Below are 15,350 nucleotides of genomic sequence, written 5' to 3'. Positions count from 1 at the left end.
ATTCCATTCCTTGACAGCGAGGTGTGAGGTTGCTTGTTCCTGTGCTTCCAGAGACCAGGGGCTAGAGTTGCTTCTCTGCCCCAGGAGGGATGCTGGATCCTGGGGAGGACCCTGGCGGGGGCCCCCTGGCTAGGCCTGTGGAAGATTTTGGGCCTGGCCAAAGGAGTGATGAGTCCCTGCCTGCCTTTAGAGAGAGGAATGTTGGAAAGCTGAAGCAGATTGAGAAAGAAGAGGAGAAATTGTTGATTTTGTTGACTGAATTTCGGAAGAAAAAGCAAGTTTGTGCCAAATTATACAGTAAGAAGAGGCCAGCTCTGAGGCCTGAGTTGAAGGACTTGGAGCAAGCTGTTAAGAAGCAGAAGGAGCTGGTGAGCTCTCTGAAGGAGAACAGTGGCATATTTAAAGAAAAATATAGAAATGAGGATCGATTTAATCATATGAGAAGAGGAGCCGCTTCCTGCATGGAAGGTGACTCAACCAGTGAGGAGATGCAAGTACAGTCAGAGTCAGCAGAGAGTGAGAAAGTGGGCCCGGAGGATGAGCCCAGCTGTTCAACACCTCAGACATCTGCTGAGCCCTCAATGGCGGAGGCCTCTGTCCCCTTCCCTCCCCAGCAATGTGGAACATCCGAGCAGGAGGTTGAAGGTTCTGGCATGCTGGATTTCATCAATAAACTGGAGTGCAGTCCAGATTCAGCTCCCCAGGATGGTGAGGAGAAGATGGACACCATTCCAAGACCTGTGGAGAGAGCAGGTACAGTGTGTGTGCAGGATGGTGTGAACTATAATGACAATGGGCCTGCTGAGGGTTGAAGTGCTACAGACAGTCAGCCCAGACCCATAGACAATATACAGCAAGTAATAACATCTGCTAATAACTGTCAGCCTCAGTCTGCAGAGAGGTCCATGGACAATACAGAGACTTTGCCTGGACCAGGCACAGCGGCTGTTCCTGTGAATGGTGGAGGAGATGCTGGGAGCAGTAGTGCTACAACTCTCTAGGAGTCTGCAGCAGCCAAGACTGTGATGGCTCCCAGGATTGAAGCTGAGTGTTCAGGGGAGGGGGTGAGTCCTGCCTCTGCTAATCAGAAGACTGCTATCCCAGCTGATTCAGACTCTCTGCCAGCAGGTTTGAATGGGTCTAAGGACAAGACTGCAAATGCTGGTGGTGGAAGAAAAACTTATGCTGGTGTTGCTGCCACAGGTTTTGGGAAGGGGGAGCAAGCAGGGAAGGAGCATGGGAATGTTCTATCTTCCTCCCTGTTTAAAAGGAGGAATGTTGTCCAGTTGAAATGGGAAGGCGATGGAAACCCCCCACATAGGAGGACAGTGGTGGATAAAATCCTGCAGATGGGGTTTAGGCCTGCAGATATCTTTGTCCTGATCAGTCCGGCAGGTTCCTATGAATATGATTTGTCCTTTATCCGTCCGGAGTCTTTGGACATATTTTTGGAGAAGTTTGAACACGCGTGTAGGGGCCTGCCGGACTGGAGAGGGCTCATCCCCAAACTTATATCACGCCAGCCCCTTAAAATGGTGACAGTTCTTGTCCGTAATGAGTCTATACCCCAAGGGGATTTAACTGTATGGTTGAGGAGGTATGGGGACGTCCTGAGCCCCCTAACAAAGATTTTGGACGATCAGGGAATATGGACAGGGGGATGGTCCGTGCAGCTAAAATTAAAGGTCATTTACAATGTTGTCCAGCATCTGCCATCCTCAGCTTTCCTGGGGAGGGACAGGCTGACCATCTTCTACCCGGGACAGCCAAAGCTCTGCAACAAGTGTGGAGATAAAGGGCATCTTGCATCCTCCTGTCCGGTGATGAAGTGCTCTCTGTGTCAGGGTATAGGACATTTGGCAAAGGATTGTAATATCATCAGGTGTAATCTGTGCAATGTGGTGGGACATCCTTACAGTCAATGTCCTGAGGCAATGCACAACAAGCCTGAGCTCATGAGTTTTTTGTCTGGACATGGAGGATACTCCGAGCTCAGCAGCTAGAGAGCCTGTGAGTCCATCTGAGTCTGTGCCAATATCCAATGTGTCTGTGTCTCCCCAGTCTGTGCCAATACCCAATGTGTCTGTGTCTCCCCAGTCTGTGGTGCCCCAGTCTGTGCCAATACCCAATGTGTCTGTGTCTTCCCAGTCTGTAGGTAAGGTTTCAGTTGCCAATAAAGTGTCCAATCTCTCTGTGTCTTCTAAAATTGCAGAGGCAGCAAGAGGTGCTGAGGCAGGTGCATCAAGTGCGGTGCCAGTCCCCCTCCCTCGACGCTGCAGGGTCTCTGTTATGGGTCATGGGGTGCAGAGGAGTGGGGAGGATGGTGAAGAGGCTGGCCTGGTGGTAGGTAAGGGAAGGGAGAGTGGGGGGGGGAGGCTGTTGACTCTGTTTTGTCCAAGGATGATATGGAGTGGTTGGAGGATAGAAGGAAGAGGGGCAAAAGGAAGGGGGAAAAAAGAAGTACAGTTACCTTAAGTCCTGAGGTTTTGCATGTAGAAAATAAGTTTGAGGTCCTGTCAGATGATGATGATGATGATGAGTGGGACTCATTCAGTTCAGCGTCCTCTATGGATGATGAGTGCCAGGGTGCAACAAAGCATGCTGGTTCTCCAGGGAGAGGGAGTAGTCAGGCTAAGAAACGTCTGCCTCAACTACCCTAATGACAGTTTCCACTCCGTTTTTATAGAAGGCTCCATGCATGGTGACGGTGATGTTCCTTAGTCTGGCTCTCCTGTTGGGATTATGTTGTACGCATTTTGGTTTGCACCATTTATTATGTTCTTGTTTTGTATAGTCATATTCAATTATTTTGTAAATATGTTTTATTTATTTATTATGGTCTTATTGTATATAAGTTGTTTGTAAGATTTTCAATAAACAAAATGAACCCCTCATAATGGACACAGTAGGTGTACAGACCTGGTAACTCAGCACAGGGATGGTGATAACCCCTCATAATGGGCACAACAGGTGTGCAGACCCAGGAACCCCTCATAATGGGCACAGTGAGGCTGCAATTGATGATCACAGTTTTATCTAGCAGTAATGATACATAATCACCTGATAAATGGCTATTTACAGCCCTGCATTACTAAAAGTAGAATTTTTCAGTTTGCGCCCCCCCCCCCCAAAATTTTGAGCACCAGCCGCCACTGATTGTCAAGGAGGCTAGTGTGATCTATGAGCAGTAATAAATACCACAAAATGTACACTTATATATTACTTACGATGCATTTAACATGAAAAAAATATGCTAGGTCCGCTTTAACCACTTCAATACAGGGCATTTATACACCTTCCTTACCAGACCGCTCTCACACTTTGAATGCCAGTTACTCAGTCATGCAACACTGTATACAAACAAAATTTTTTATCATTTTTTTCCCTACAAATAGAGCTTTCTTTTGGTGGTATTTAATCACCACTGGGTTTTTTATTTTTTGCGACATAAGTGAAAAAAGAGCGAAAATTTTGAAAAAAAAAACACTTTTTTTTAGTTTCTGACAGCAGCACCGTGATACAGAGCACTGACATCAGCAGCGTGACATACAGCAAAGACACCTGCACCGTGATAGAGTCATCTGACAACAGCACCGTGATACAGAGCACTGACATCAGCAGCGTGACATACAGCAAAGACACCTGCACCGTGATAGAGTCATCTGACAACAGCACCGTGATAGAGAGCACTGACATCAGCAGTGTGACATAAAGCACTAACAGCAGCACCATGATATACAGCACTGACAGCAGCACCGTGATAGAGAGCACCGACATCAGCAGCGTGACATAAAGCACTCACACCAGCACCGTGATATACAGCACTGACAGCAGCACCGTAAGCAGCCCCAGGAGGAAGTCAGCATAGCACAGGGATGGTGGGAGCCCCTCATAATGAGCATAGCACAGGGATGGTGGGAGCACCTCAAAATATGCACAGCAGAGGTACAGCCCCAGGAGGAAGTCAGCACAGCACAGGGATGGTGGGAGCCCCTCATAATATGCACAGCAGAGGTACAGCCCCAGGAGGATGTCAGCACAGCACAGGGATGGTGGGAGCCCCTCATAATAAGCAGCCCCAGTAGAAATATGACACCGCTCAACCTCTTCAAAGAGGAGGGTACGGGCATATAGTATGGTGTGCTTTTTTTGGACAAGGAAGTGAGCCAAATGAAGAAAGAAGGTCTGTGTGCTCGATTAAAAAAAATGGTTTATAGACATATACATGGTCTACTGGTCACATGTGTTGAATTCCTCCGAGATCCATGCCTCATTCATTTTTAGAAATGTGAGGTAGTTAACACTGTCGTGAGCTAGGCGAGTACGCTTATCGGTCACGATCCCCCCTGCTGCGCTGAACGTCCTTTCGGACAGGACACTGGATGAGGGGCAAGCCAACAGTTCGATTGCAAATTGGGCAAGCTCTGGCCAGAGGTCAAGCCTGCCCACCCAGTAGTCCAGGGGTTCATCACTCCTCAGAGCGTCCACATCGGCCGTTAACCCGATGTAGTCGGACACCTGACGGTCTAGGCGTTCCCTGATGCTGGATCCGGATGACACCTGTCGATGGGTTGGCTGAAAGAATGACCTCATATCCGAAGTCACCAACACATCTTCAAACCGGCCTCTTCTTGCAGGCGCTGTTGGATTGGTACCCGCAACTCCTTCTCTGGGAGTGGGAATTGCTCCTCTGCCAGCGCACGCAAAAGCAGAATGCAGCATTTCTCGAAGCAAGGCCTGGAAGTGCTGCATTCTGACAGCCCTCTGCGACGGCGGTAACATTTCCGCCATTTTGTGTTTGTACCGGGGGTCTAAGTACGTTGCCACCCAGTACTGGTCCTTGACCCTTATGCTTTTTATACGGGGGTCCCTATTAAAACACTAGAGCATGAAGGCCCCCATTTGCACTAAAGTGGAAGCGGTGTGGTGGCCTGGCTCCTGCTCATCATCCAGGATAATGTCGTCCTCTTCATTCTCCTCTCCCTATCCACGCACAACAGGGATCCCAGAAAGGTTTAAAGCATGCTCTTCTTGCTCCTCCTCATCCGCCCCGGCACCATCCTCCTCTGACTCCTCTTCAGACTCCTGTTGTTCACTTGTCTCAGATAGAGTAGCCCCCCCTGGGAATTCCTCCAGCATTGCGACTTCCTCATCTTCCCGCTCCTGCTCCTCCACAGCTTGATCAATGACACAACGCAATGCACGCTCCATAAAGAAGGCATAAGGTACCATGTCACTGATGGCGCCATGGCTGCGACTGACCAGTTTGGTGATCTCCTCAAATGGGCGCAGAAGTCTGCATGCGTCGCGCATGAGCAGCCACTGGCGCGGTGAAAAAAACCCAGCTCCCCAGAACCGGTTCTGCTGCAGAGTTCATACAGGTAGACGTTAACTGCACGTTTCTGCTGGAGCAGCCTATCAAGCATATAGAAGGTTGAGTTCCATCACGTCGGGCAATCGCAAATAAGACGTCTGACCGGCAGATTGTGTCGCCGCTGAATGTCAGCAAGGCGAGCCATGGCCGTGTAAGATCTTCTGAAATGGGCCGAGATTTTCCTTGCCTGCCGCAAGATGTCCTGGACCCCAGGGTATTTGACAAGGAATCACTGCACGACCAAGTTTAAGACGTGTGCCATGCATGGCACATGCGTGATTTTGCCCTGTTTCAATGCGCTAAGCAGATTGGCACCGTTGTCACACACCACTTTTCCAACTGTCAAATTGAGCGGTGTTAGCCACTGATCTGCCTGTGAACGCAAAGCTGAAAGGAGTGCCGGGCCAGTGTGGCTCTTGGCTTCCAGGCACAACAGACGCAGCACGGCATGGCAACGTCTCACCTGGCATGTGGAATAGGTTCTGGGGAGCTTGGGCGGCGCAGCGGAAGAGATGCTAGCAGCGGAAAAGGAGGAGTCAGCTGAGGAAGAGAGGAAGGAGGATGGAGTAGGAGGAGAAGAAGAGTCAGGCCTGCATGCAATCCATGGCGGTAAAACCAAATCTACACGGGTGCCACGGGTTACATGCTTGACGGCCGTCAGAAGGTTCACCCAGTGGGCAGTAAAAGTGATATACCTTCCCTGCCCGTGTTTGCTAGACCACGTGTCTGTGGTCAGATGTATCTTGGCACCGACACTGTGTGCCAGAGATACATTCAATTGCCGCTGAACATGGCCATATAGCTCTGGGGTGCCCTTCTCTGAGAAATACTTCCTTCCTGGGACCTTCCATTGTGGTGTTCCAATGGCCACAAATTTGCGAAAGGCCTCCAAGTCCACCAGTTTATATGGCAGTAGTTGGCGGGCTATGAGTTCTGACAAGCCAGCCGTCAACCGTTGGGCAAAAGGGTTATCCGGCGTCATAATTTTTTTAAGCTCGAACATTAGGCCCACGGAAGCCTGCCTTTTTGCAGAAAAATGTGAGCTTGGCGTGATGGAAGGTGGAGTTGAGGACAATTGTGAGGAGAGAGGAGAAGGAGAAGTAGAAGACGAGGCTGGACGGTGAGAGCCTGCAGTGTGGCTTTGTGTGTTCCGTTGCTCCCACTGGGCTCGGTGATGGCTGCCCATGTGCCTTCTTAAGGCGGTCGTCCCTAGGTGAGTGTTGGGCTTACCGCGACTAATGCGTTGACTGCAAAGATTGCAGATGGCAACGCTATTGTCAGCAGCGGACACGTTAAAAAAAGCCCACACTGCGGAGCCATGTGCCGGTGTCCTGGGAGCGCCAGATGTGACCGTACATGGTCAATGACTCGCTCCTGATACATTTGCATTCTGCTTTGTCCCTCCTGTGCAATGTAAGTTATTCCTGCTTCTCCTCCCTATCTGCTGGTCCATATCTCCCTCTGAACTCCCCTCCTCTTCCTCTCTTGTGGGCACCCACGTGACATCACTAGACACGTCATCATCAACGTCACCTTCCCCACCGCTATAAGTAGAGATCTCGGAGTAGGCAGCAACACCGGGGACCAACCTCCTCCTTGGGCTGATCTGGGTACTGTCGTCAGACTGCTGAGTAGCGGTTGTTGCTACCTCCTCTTCCTGATCCAATACCAAGAGTGGCTGCGCATCAGAAATGTCCTCTTGATATGGATCGGAAAATAATTCCTGTGACTCAAGCAGAAGGTATGTGGTGGTGGTGGTGGTGTTGTTGGTGGTGGTAGTGTCTTTGGGGGTGCACATAGCAGAGAGTGAAGAAGAGGGTGCAGATCGAGAGGATGAAGAGGGTGCAGAAGAGTAAGGCTGAGCGAGCCATTCAACCAAGTCTGGTGCATCCTTTAAAGTAATTGAACGAACCTTCTGCAACTTCCCACTTTGGCTCAAGCCTGTTGCTCCTGCCCTACCCCTACCACCCCTGCGGAAGGGCCTGCCTCTTCCTCTGCCTGTCATTTTTTAAATGGCCCTGTGACAAAGCTCTCAGTCCCTATACCAATGAAGGACTGCTGCAGTATAGGGCAGCGGTCAGCAGTAGTGCACCTCAACCCTATGTATTGTGGACCGATAACAGTCCTTATAGAATAGCAGACTGTACCTCACTCAACCCTATGTACTGTAGCACCCTAGACCAAGTTACCAGTCCTTATAAGAACTTTTGTGGACCAAGCAGGTTGTGTGTTAGTGATTAGCAGACTGTACGTCATTCCCTATACCAATGAAGGACTGCTGCAGTATAGGGCAGCGGTCAGCAGTAGTGCACCTCAACACTATGTATTGTGGACCAATAACAGTCCTTATAGAATAGCAGACTGTACCTCACTCAACCCTATGTACTGTAGCACCCTAGACCAAGTTACCAGTCCTTATAAGAACTTTTGTGGACCAAGCAGGTTGTGTGTTAGTGATTAGCAGACTGTACGTCAGTCCCTATACCAATGAAGGACTGCTGCAGTATAGGGCAGCGGTCAGCAGTAGTGCACCTCAACCCTATGTATTGTGGACCAATAACAGTCCTTATAGAATAGCAGACTGTACCTCACTCAACCCTATGTACTGTAGCACCCTAGACAGACCAAGTTAACAGTCCTGATAAAGAGCTTTGTGGAACAAGTGAGTTGTGAATGATTAGCAGACTGCAGCAGAAGGGCAGCAGTCAAGTATAATATTCTTTCTATTTTCCTGTCCCTATACAAACTGGCAAAACAGAGGAGACTGGAACGATAACTGGTTACTCGAATAGCACTTTTGTGGACCTGATAGTAACAGCTAATGATGATGATGATGACTAATCTGGCTGTCCCTAAAATAGCAGCACACAGCGCTCTGTCCCTTTCTCTAAACTGACAAAAGACACTCAGGCTGCTGCAACAATCAGTAGCACAGCAAACCTATATACACCTAACACCTATACCAGTCCTGAAAAGAACTTTTGTGTACCAAATAGCTAGCGATTTATCTCTCCCTACTCCACACAGCAACCTTTCCCTATAGTGACAGAAGAAAGAATGTAAAATGGCCGCCGGATTGGGTGTATTTATAGGTTAGGGGGAATGTCCAAGTGACCTTGTGCTGTAATGTCTCAATTGGCTGTCCTGTACCCCATGATGGATGTGTCATCAGGTCAAAGTTCTTTTACACAGTAAAAACACGGAAGTCCGCTGGGCGAATGGCGCCAATAGTCCGCCGAACTTGCGGACCGCGAACAGCCGAAATTCGCCGCGAGCCGACCGCCGGGCGAACTGTTCGGCCATCACTAGCAGGGAGCGCCATCAGGTGTTCTAGGAGCATAAATGACACCTCTAATTTCCTAACGACCTATTACATTTGTGAAGGCCCTGGAGCACCAGGACAAATGGAATTACCCATGAAATGACCCCATTTTGGAAAACAAACACCCCAAAGTATATTCTATGAAGCATTATGAGTCTTTTGAACAGTTAATTTTTTTACACAAGTCTTCAGAAAACGTGGAAAGAAAATACAATTTTTTATTTTTTTTTTACACAAAGTTGTCCATTGATAAGATATTTCTAACGCATAGCATGTATATAGCAAAAATGACACCCCAAAACACATTCTGCTACTCCTCCTGAGTATTGCGATACTACATGTGTGAGACTTTTACACAGCCTGGCCATATACAGAGGTCCAACATGGAAGTGGTACCTTCAGGCGTTCTAGGAGCATAAATGACACATCTCATTTCGTTCCTACCTATCACACTTTTGAAGGCCCTGGAGCACCAGGACAATGCAATTACCCACAAAATGACCCCATTTTGGAAAGCAAACACCTCAACGTGTATTCTATGAGGCATGGGCTGCAAATAGGTACTCGGGTACTCCGACGGGCTGGTGACAGGTACTCCGTTACTCCGACAGGCTGGTGACAGGTACTCTGTTACTCCGATGGGCTGATGTCAGGTACTTTGTTACTCTGACGGGCTGGTGATAGGTACTATGTTACTCTGACGGGCTGGTGACATATACTTGGGTACTCAGATGAACTGTGACAGGTACTCAGATGAACTGTGACAGGTACTCAGATGGGCTGTGACGGGTACTCGGGTACTCAGATGGGCTGTGACGGGTACTCGGGTACTCAGATGGGCTGTGACGGGTACTCGGGTACTCAGATGGGCTGTGACGGGTACTCGGGTACTCAGATGGGCTGTGACGGGTACTCAGATGGGCTGTGACAGGTACTCAGATGGGCTGTGACAGGTACTCAGATGGGCTGTGACAGGTACTCAGATGGGCTGTGACAGGTACTCAGATGGGCTGTGACAGGTACTCAGATGGGCTGTGACAGGTACTCAGATGGGCTGTGACAGGTACTCAGATGGGCTGTGACAGGTACTCGGGTACTCAGATGGACTGGGACAGGTACTCAGATGGACTGGGACAGGTACTCGGGTACTCGGATACTCAGATGGACTGGGACAGGTACTCGGGTACTCAGATGGACTGGGACAGGTACTCGGGTACTCAGATGGACTGGGACAGGTACTCAGATGGACTGGGACAGGTACTCAGATGGGCTGACAGGTGCTCAGGTACTCGGATACTCAGATGGACTGTGACAGGTACTCAGGTGGGCTGACAGGTGCTCAGGTACTCGGATACTCAGATGGACTGTGAAAAGGTACTCGGGTACTCAGATGGGCTGACAGGTACTCGGATGGGCTGTGACAGGTACTTGGGTACTCGGATGGGCTGCGACAGGTACTCGGATGGGCTGGGACAGGCACTCGGGTACTCTGATGGGCTGGGACAGGCACTCGGGTACTCGGATGGGCTGGGACAGGCACTCGGGTACTCGGATGGGCTGGGATAGGCACTCGGGTACTCGGATGGGCTGGGATAGGCACTCGGGTACTCGGATGGGCTGGGACAGGCACTCGGGTACTCGGATGGGCTGGGACAGGCACTCGGGTACTCGGATGGGCTGGGACAGGCACTCAGGTACTCGGATGGGCTGGGACAGGCACTCAGGTACTCGGATGGGCTGGGACAGGCACTCGGGTACTCGGATGGGCTGGGACAGGTACTCGGGTACTCGGATGGGCTGGGACAGGTACTCAGATAGGCTGTGATGGGTGATGACAGGTACTTTGATGGGTGGTGACAGGGCCTCTTTATTGGGGGGGGGGGGGGTAATCAGTGTAATTGGTGTGTACACTGGGCGGTAACGAGATGTTACCGCAATCTCCTCCTCACACACGATTGGTGTGTGAGGAGGAGAACCCCGGTAACATCTCGTTACCGCGGTTTGTTTACATTCTGTGACCAGCTGTGATTGGACACAGCCGGTCACGTGGTAAAGAGCCAATTTCAATGGTTCTTTACTGTGATCGGGGTTGGGCTGTGTCAGGGTGACAAGCCGCATCCCCGATCGGCGCTCTGCACGTGCCCTAGGCGCATGCACGAGCCCTCTAATGGCACAGTACATGTGACCGGCTGTGATTGGACACGGCCGGTCACATGTATGGGGGGGTGGATGGAGAAGAAAATCCCACAGATCGGGGGACACACAGTCCGAGGGACACATCTCATCCACGATCGCCGCGCTGCGGGCCCCCAGGAGCGGCGAAATACCAAGGCCGTCATATGACGTCCACCCAGGATGGGAGATCCCCATCTGTGGCCGGAATTTGACTATGGCCCGGTATTGAAGTGGTTAAGAACAAAATATAACAGCAGCAATACATTTACAGGTGCCATGCTTTATATTTAACATGTTATAATAAATCATAAATCAGTTATAAAAAAAAAAAAATTATATAATAAAGTTTATCCCCATTACAGATCACTGAGGATATTCATGAGCCCTGGTCTCATCCCATCAAAGTATTTGTTCTGACCGGGTGAAGTGTCTCCATGTATCATGTGAGATTTTTAGCTTGTCTTCTGTATTTAAAATACAGCCACATTAGTGGTTTATATTATAAAACATTGCTACATTCACTATAATATAACAGGTGATGAATCATATCATTGTTTGCTCTGTTGCCCCACCGCCTCTCCTCTTGCATCAGCCACGTCTCTAGGCACACGAACCGTCAGCCCATCAATAGCTTTTGTCATACAGACCTGGCAGCCAAGACGAGACCTGTAAAGTTATAACACACACCACAGAATAAATTTGGGGGAAAAAAATATTTTTTTCTTATACATTTGACCAACAATGTAAGGACCATTCTTCCCACCAATGTAAGGAGCATTCTTCCCACTGACCACCAATGTAAGGAGTATTCTTCCCACTGATCACCAAGGAGCATTCTTCCCACTGATCACCAATGTAAGGAACATTCTTCCCAATCTTTTTTTATTAGAAGTCTTGCAATCAATAAGCATAAAATCACTATATATATATATATATATATATATATATATATATATATATATATACACACACACACACACACACACATATACATACACACATATACACATACACATATATGAAAATAAATATAGCAAATCTGCTCTCAAAAAAAAAAAAAGGCTTTACAGCAAAAACAAATCCTATTACGACTCGCACCATTACACCAGACATCAAACTTGTGAGGTCAAGAAACAAACCCGCACCCATTATGCATGCAGCCCTTCTTCAAAAAGAAGATGCTAACCAACAAAAGCTAAGGGAGTGAAAGAAACAGAAAAAGAAAAAAGCTCCTCGCCCACAGATGGGCAGTTCACCAAAGGCAGGTCCGATATTCCTCCACGCCCTTATCCAGACTGCCCGAGGCTCCCTGCCCTTCTCAAGACCCCGAATTTTCCCAACCTCACCCAGAATATCATGCACCACCACCTCAACAGAAAGGACTTTCTTCCGCAGGGTAATCTGGCACCGTGCATTCCATGTGAAGTAACGTACAACTATACTAACTAAAAACAGTGTATCAAAATCCCAGCGAGTCGGCACTGCCCCATACACCCACTCCTCATAACTCATGCAATAGAAAAAGGGGATGCCTAGAGCCCTTCCCACCCTTTTATACACCTCTATGTTAAAGTGACACTGCAGCAAAAAGTGGTCCATAGACTCCACATTACCAACACACTCCGCTCTAGGACAATCCCGATCATCCACAGGGTGATGCTGCAAGTTCCCTCTCACATAGAGTCTTCTATGAAAAGCGAGCCAGGCTTGATCCCTAAACTTCAAGGGGATTCTTTCTAAATTGATTAAACGCAACCCCTCCCTCATTACAGAGCCTGGGCAATCCCTTAAGGCCAGTGACACACTGAAAGCAGAGCACAAAATCCTCCTGGGGAGGGACTTGATATCCTCCACTGTCACCTGCCACTGCCAAAGTATTTTCAGACACAGGGCAACATAAGGCGGGAGCTTGCCATGTCGGACTGTCAGACTTTTCACTGGCCCGCCATCTTCCCAGCATCGCATAAAAGGCCTAAAACAAGATTGAAAAATACCCACCCATCCCGGCGGGTTCTCTGCTAGCATGTTACCAAGATTGTACTTTAAAAACAGCAGAGAAAAGAAAACTATTGGGTTGACCATTCCTAGACCACCCTCCTGCCTACACAGGTAAGTTACATTGCATTTGATCAGGTTCAGCCTACTTCCCCATAACAGTTGGAAAAAACAGCTGTACACCCTTGCATAGAGAGATACTGGCAAGATACAGACGAAGCTGACACATAAAAAAAACATTGGGACCAGGTACGTTTTGATCAAGTCAACCCTCTCCCTCAAGGAAAGCTTCCATTTCTTCCAGCTTGCTACTTTGGCATTGGCACACACCAACCTGCATTCCCAATTTCGATGACCATAGTCACCAGGACCAAATTTGAGGCCCAACACTTTCATTTCCTGTTGGGACTCTGGGAAGGCATCTGGAAGTTCGAAGGTTTTCATCCTCCTCACCCATCCAGAAAATGTCACTCTTTTCATGGTTGACTTTAGAACCAGAAGCCTCCATGTACTGCTCTATCATAGAGACCACCTCCTGCGCCTCCTCCGTCCCAGAGACAATAACAGACACATCATCGGCATAGGCCACAACCTTCAAAGGCGGCACACCAGCAATGCCCAAAGGCACTCCACACAAAGATCCACTCTCTAGCCTTCTTATGAAGGGGTCAATTGCAAATACATATAAACAGGGGGCTCAGAGGACATCCCTGGCGCACACCAGAGCCAACCTCAAAAGGCCGTCCAACCCAACCATTAACCAGTGGAAAGCTCTCAGCCCCTCTATATAATGTCTTCAGCCAATCTATAAACCTACCCTGCAGGCCGTATCTACCAAGTAGCAAATACAGGTACTCATGATTGACTCTATCAAAAGCCTTCGCCTGATCCAATGCCAGCAAGTACTTTCTCCATCCAGCAGCCCTGCATCGTTCCAAAGCCTCCCAGACAGCTAAAACCGCTGAAAAGGTACTTCTACCTTGGACCGAGCAGTGCTGAGGACTGGACAACAAATCGCCTGCCACTGACGACAAGCGCCAAAAAAGAATCTTCGCCAAGATCTTTCTATCAACATTGAGAAGACTGATGGGGCGCCAGTTCTCAATCATTGAGGGGTGTTTACCTTTTGACAGAAGAATCACAGCGGATTGCCTCATTGGGGGAGGGAGTGAACCCTCTTCTAGACAGCTATTATAAACCTCTGCTAAAAAGGGAGCCAGAATGGACTTAAAACACTTGTAGAATTCAGTTGTCAACCCATCTGGCCCAGGCGATTTTTTGGTAGTCAGCTTCTCTATAGCATGAACTACCTCATCCACTGAGATTGGTTCTGTCAAATCCATCAAAGACAATGTACCACTTCCCAATCCTGGAGTAGAATCCAGAAAGCTTTTCATCTTGTCCCGACAAAGGTCCTTTCTTCCCAGAAGGTCTGCGTAATATGATCTGAAGATCTCCAGGATCCCTGATCTGGACTTCACAAGGGAACCCGTACTATCCCTCAGGAATATGACTGTCTTAACTGCTATGTCTTGCTTACAGTTCTGGTAAGGATCAGGCGAGTGATATTTTCCATAATCCCTCTCAAGAACCAAGGAGGCATCGTGGCCGTATTGACACTTTCTAAGGCCGCGTACACACGGGCGGATTGTCTGCCCAACTAAGTTCGTCAGACAATCCGACAGACAGTCCGTCCAACTTTTGAATGAACGGACTTGACCACACACGATGAACAGACAGTCCGCTGAAAGCTTGCGCGATGACGTGTACAGCACGTACGACGGGACTAGAAATACGACGTCCAATACACTGCAATGCAACCTTCGGCGTGTAAATCCTTTCGGAGCATGCGCCATACTTAGTCCGTCCAACTTGCCTACACACGAGCGGACTGTCCGCTGAAACCAAGTTTGGACAGACAAAATTACGGACATTCCGAAAGACTTAGTCCGCCAGACTGTCCGCTGAAAAAGTCAGCTGAAGCCCACACACGAGCGGATTGTCTGCTGAAACACGTTTCAGCGGACTAAGTTGGACAGACAGTCCGCCCGTGTGTACGCGGCCTTAGAAGAAACTTCACCTCAGAGATCTCCCCTGGATCTCCTCTATACGAGACAAGACGATCAAGCTTCCTCTGCAAATGCTGGTAGGCAATGTACATATCAAGCTTCTTCTTCTTACTTATGGCCTTGAAAAGTCCAAACTCCCATTGTTTCACAAGTTCCCACCACTCTGGAGCCCCTGGAAGACGTTACCTATAACGAAACGGCGTAGGGAGGAGCGACGTACTGACGTCACCGCGATCTACGCTGGACCCGGAAGCGACGGGCAGCGTTACTAAGCCGGCCGGCGAATTTGTTTGTTTTACAAAGCAAAGTTTTTTCTACTTGATGTACCGTATATACTCGAGTATAAGCCGAGATTTTCAGCCTCTTTTTTGAGGCTGAAAGTGCCCCCCTCGGCTTATACTCGAGTCACCGCTGT

General features: G+C 48.9%; 1 protein-coding gene across 1 annotated transcript in view; it reads right to left on the bottom strand.

The window, feature by feature from the left end:
- Nucleotides 1-8,894: 8,894 nt before the first annotated feature.
- The window catches only part of LOC143958281 (adrenodoxin-like), a 126,669-nt gene continuing 120,213 nt past the window's right edge, over nt 8,895-15,350 (bottom strand). The window contains exon 4 of the mRNA XM_077467804.1: nt 8,895-11,537. Coding sequence (XP_077323930.1) covers nt 11,420-11,537 — 118 coding nt within the window. The 3' untranslated portion in view covers nt 8,895-11,419. The remainder of the gene's footprint in view (nt 11,538-15,350) is intronic.

Source organism: Lithobates pipiens, unplaced genomic scaffold (genome assembly GCF_037356315.1).
Source record: "Lithobates pipiens isolate NorthernLeopardFrog02 unplaced genomic scaffold, aLitPip1_a1.2 Scaffold_60, whole genome shotgun sequence".
Taxonomy (NCBI): Eukaryota; Metazoa; Chordata; class Amphibia; order Anura; family Ranidae; genus Lithobates; species Lithobates pipiens.
The sequence above is the reverse complement of the archived record's forward strand: the minus strand, read 5'-3'. Positions and strand labels throughout refer to the sequence as shown.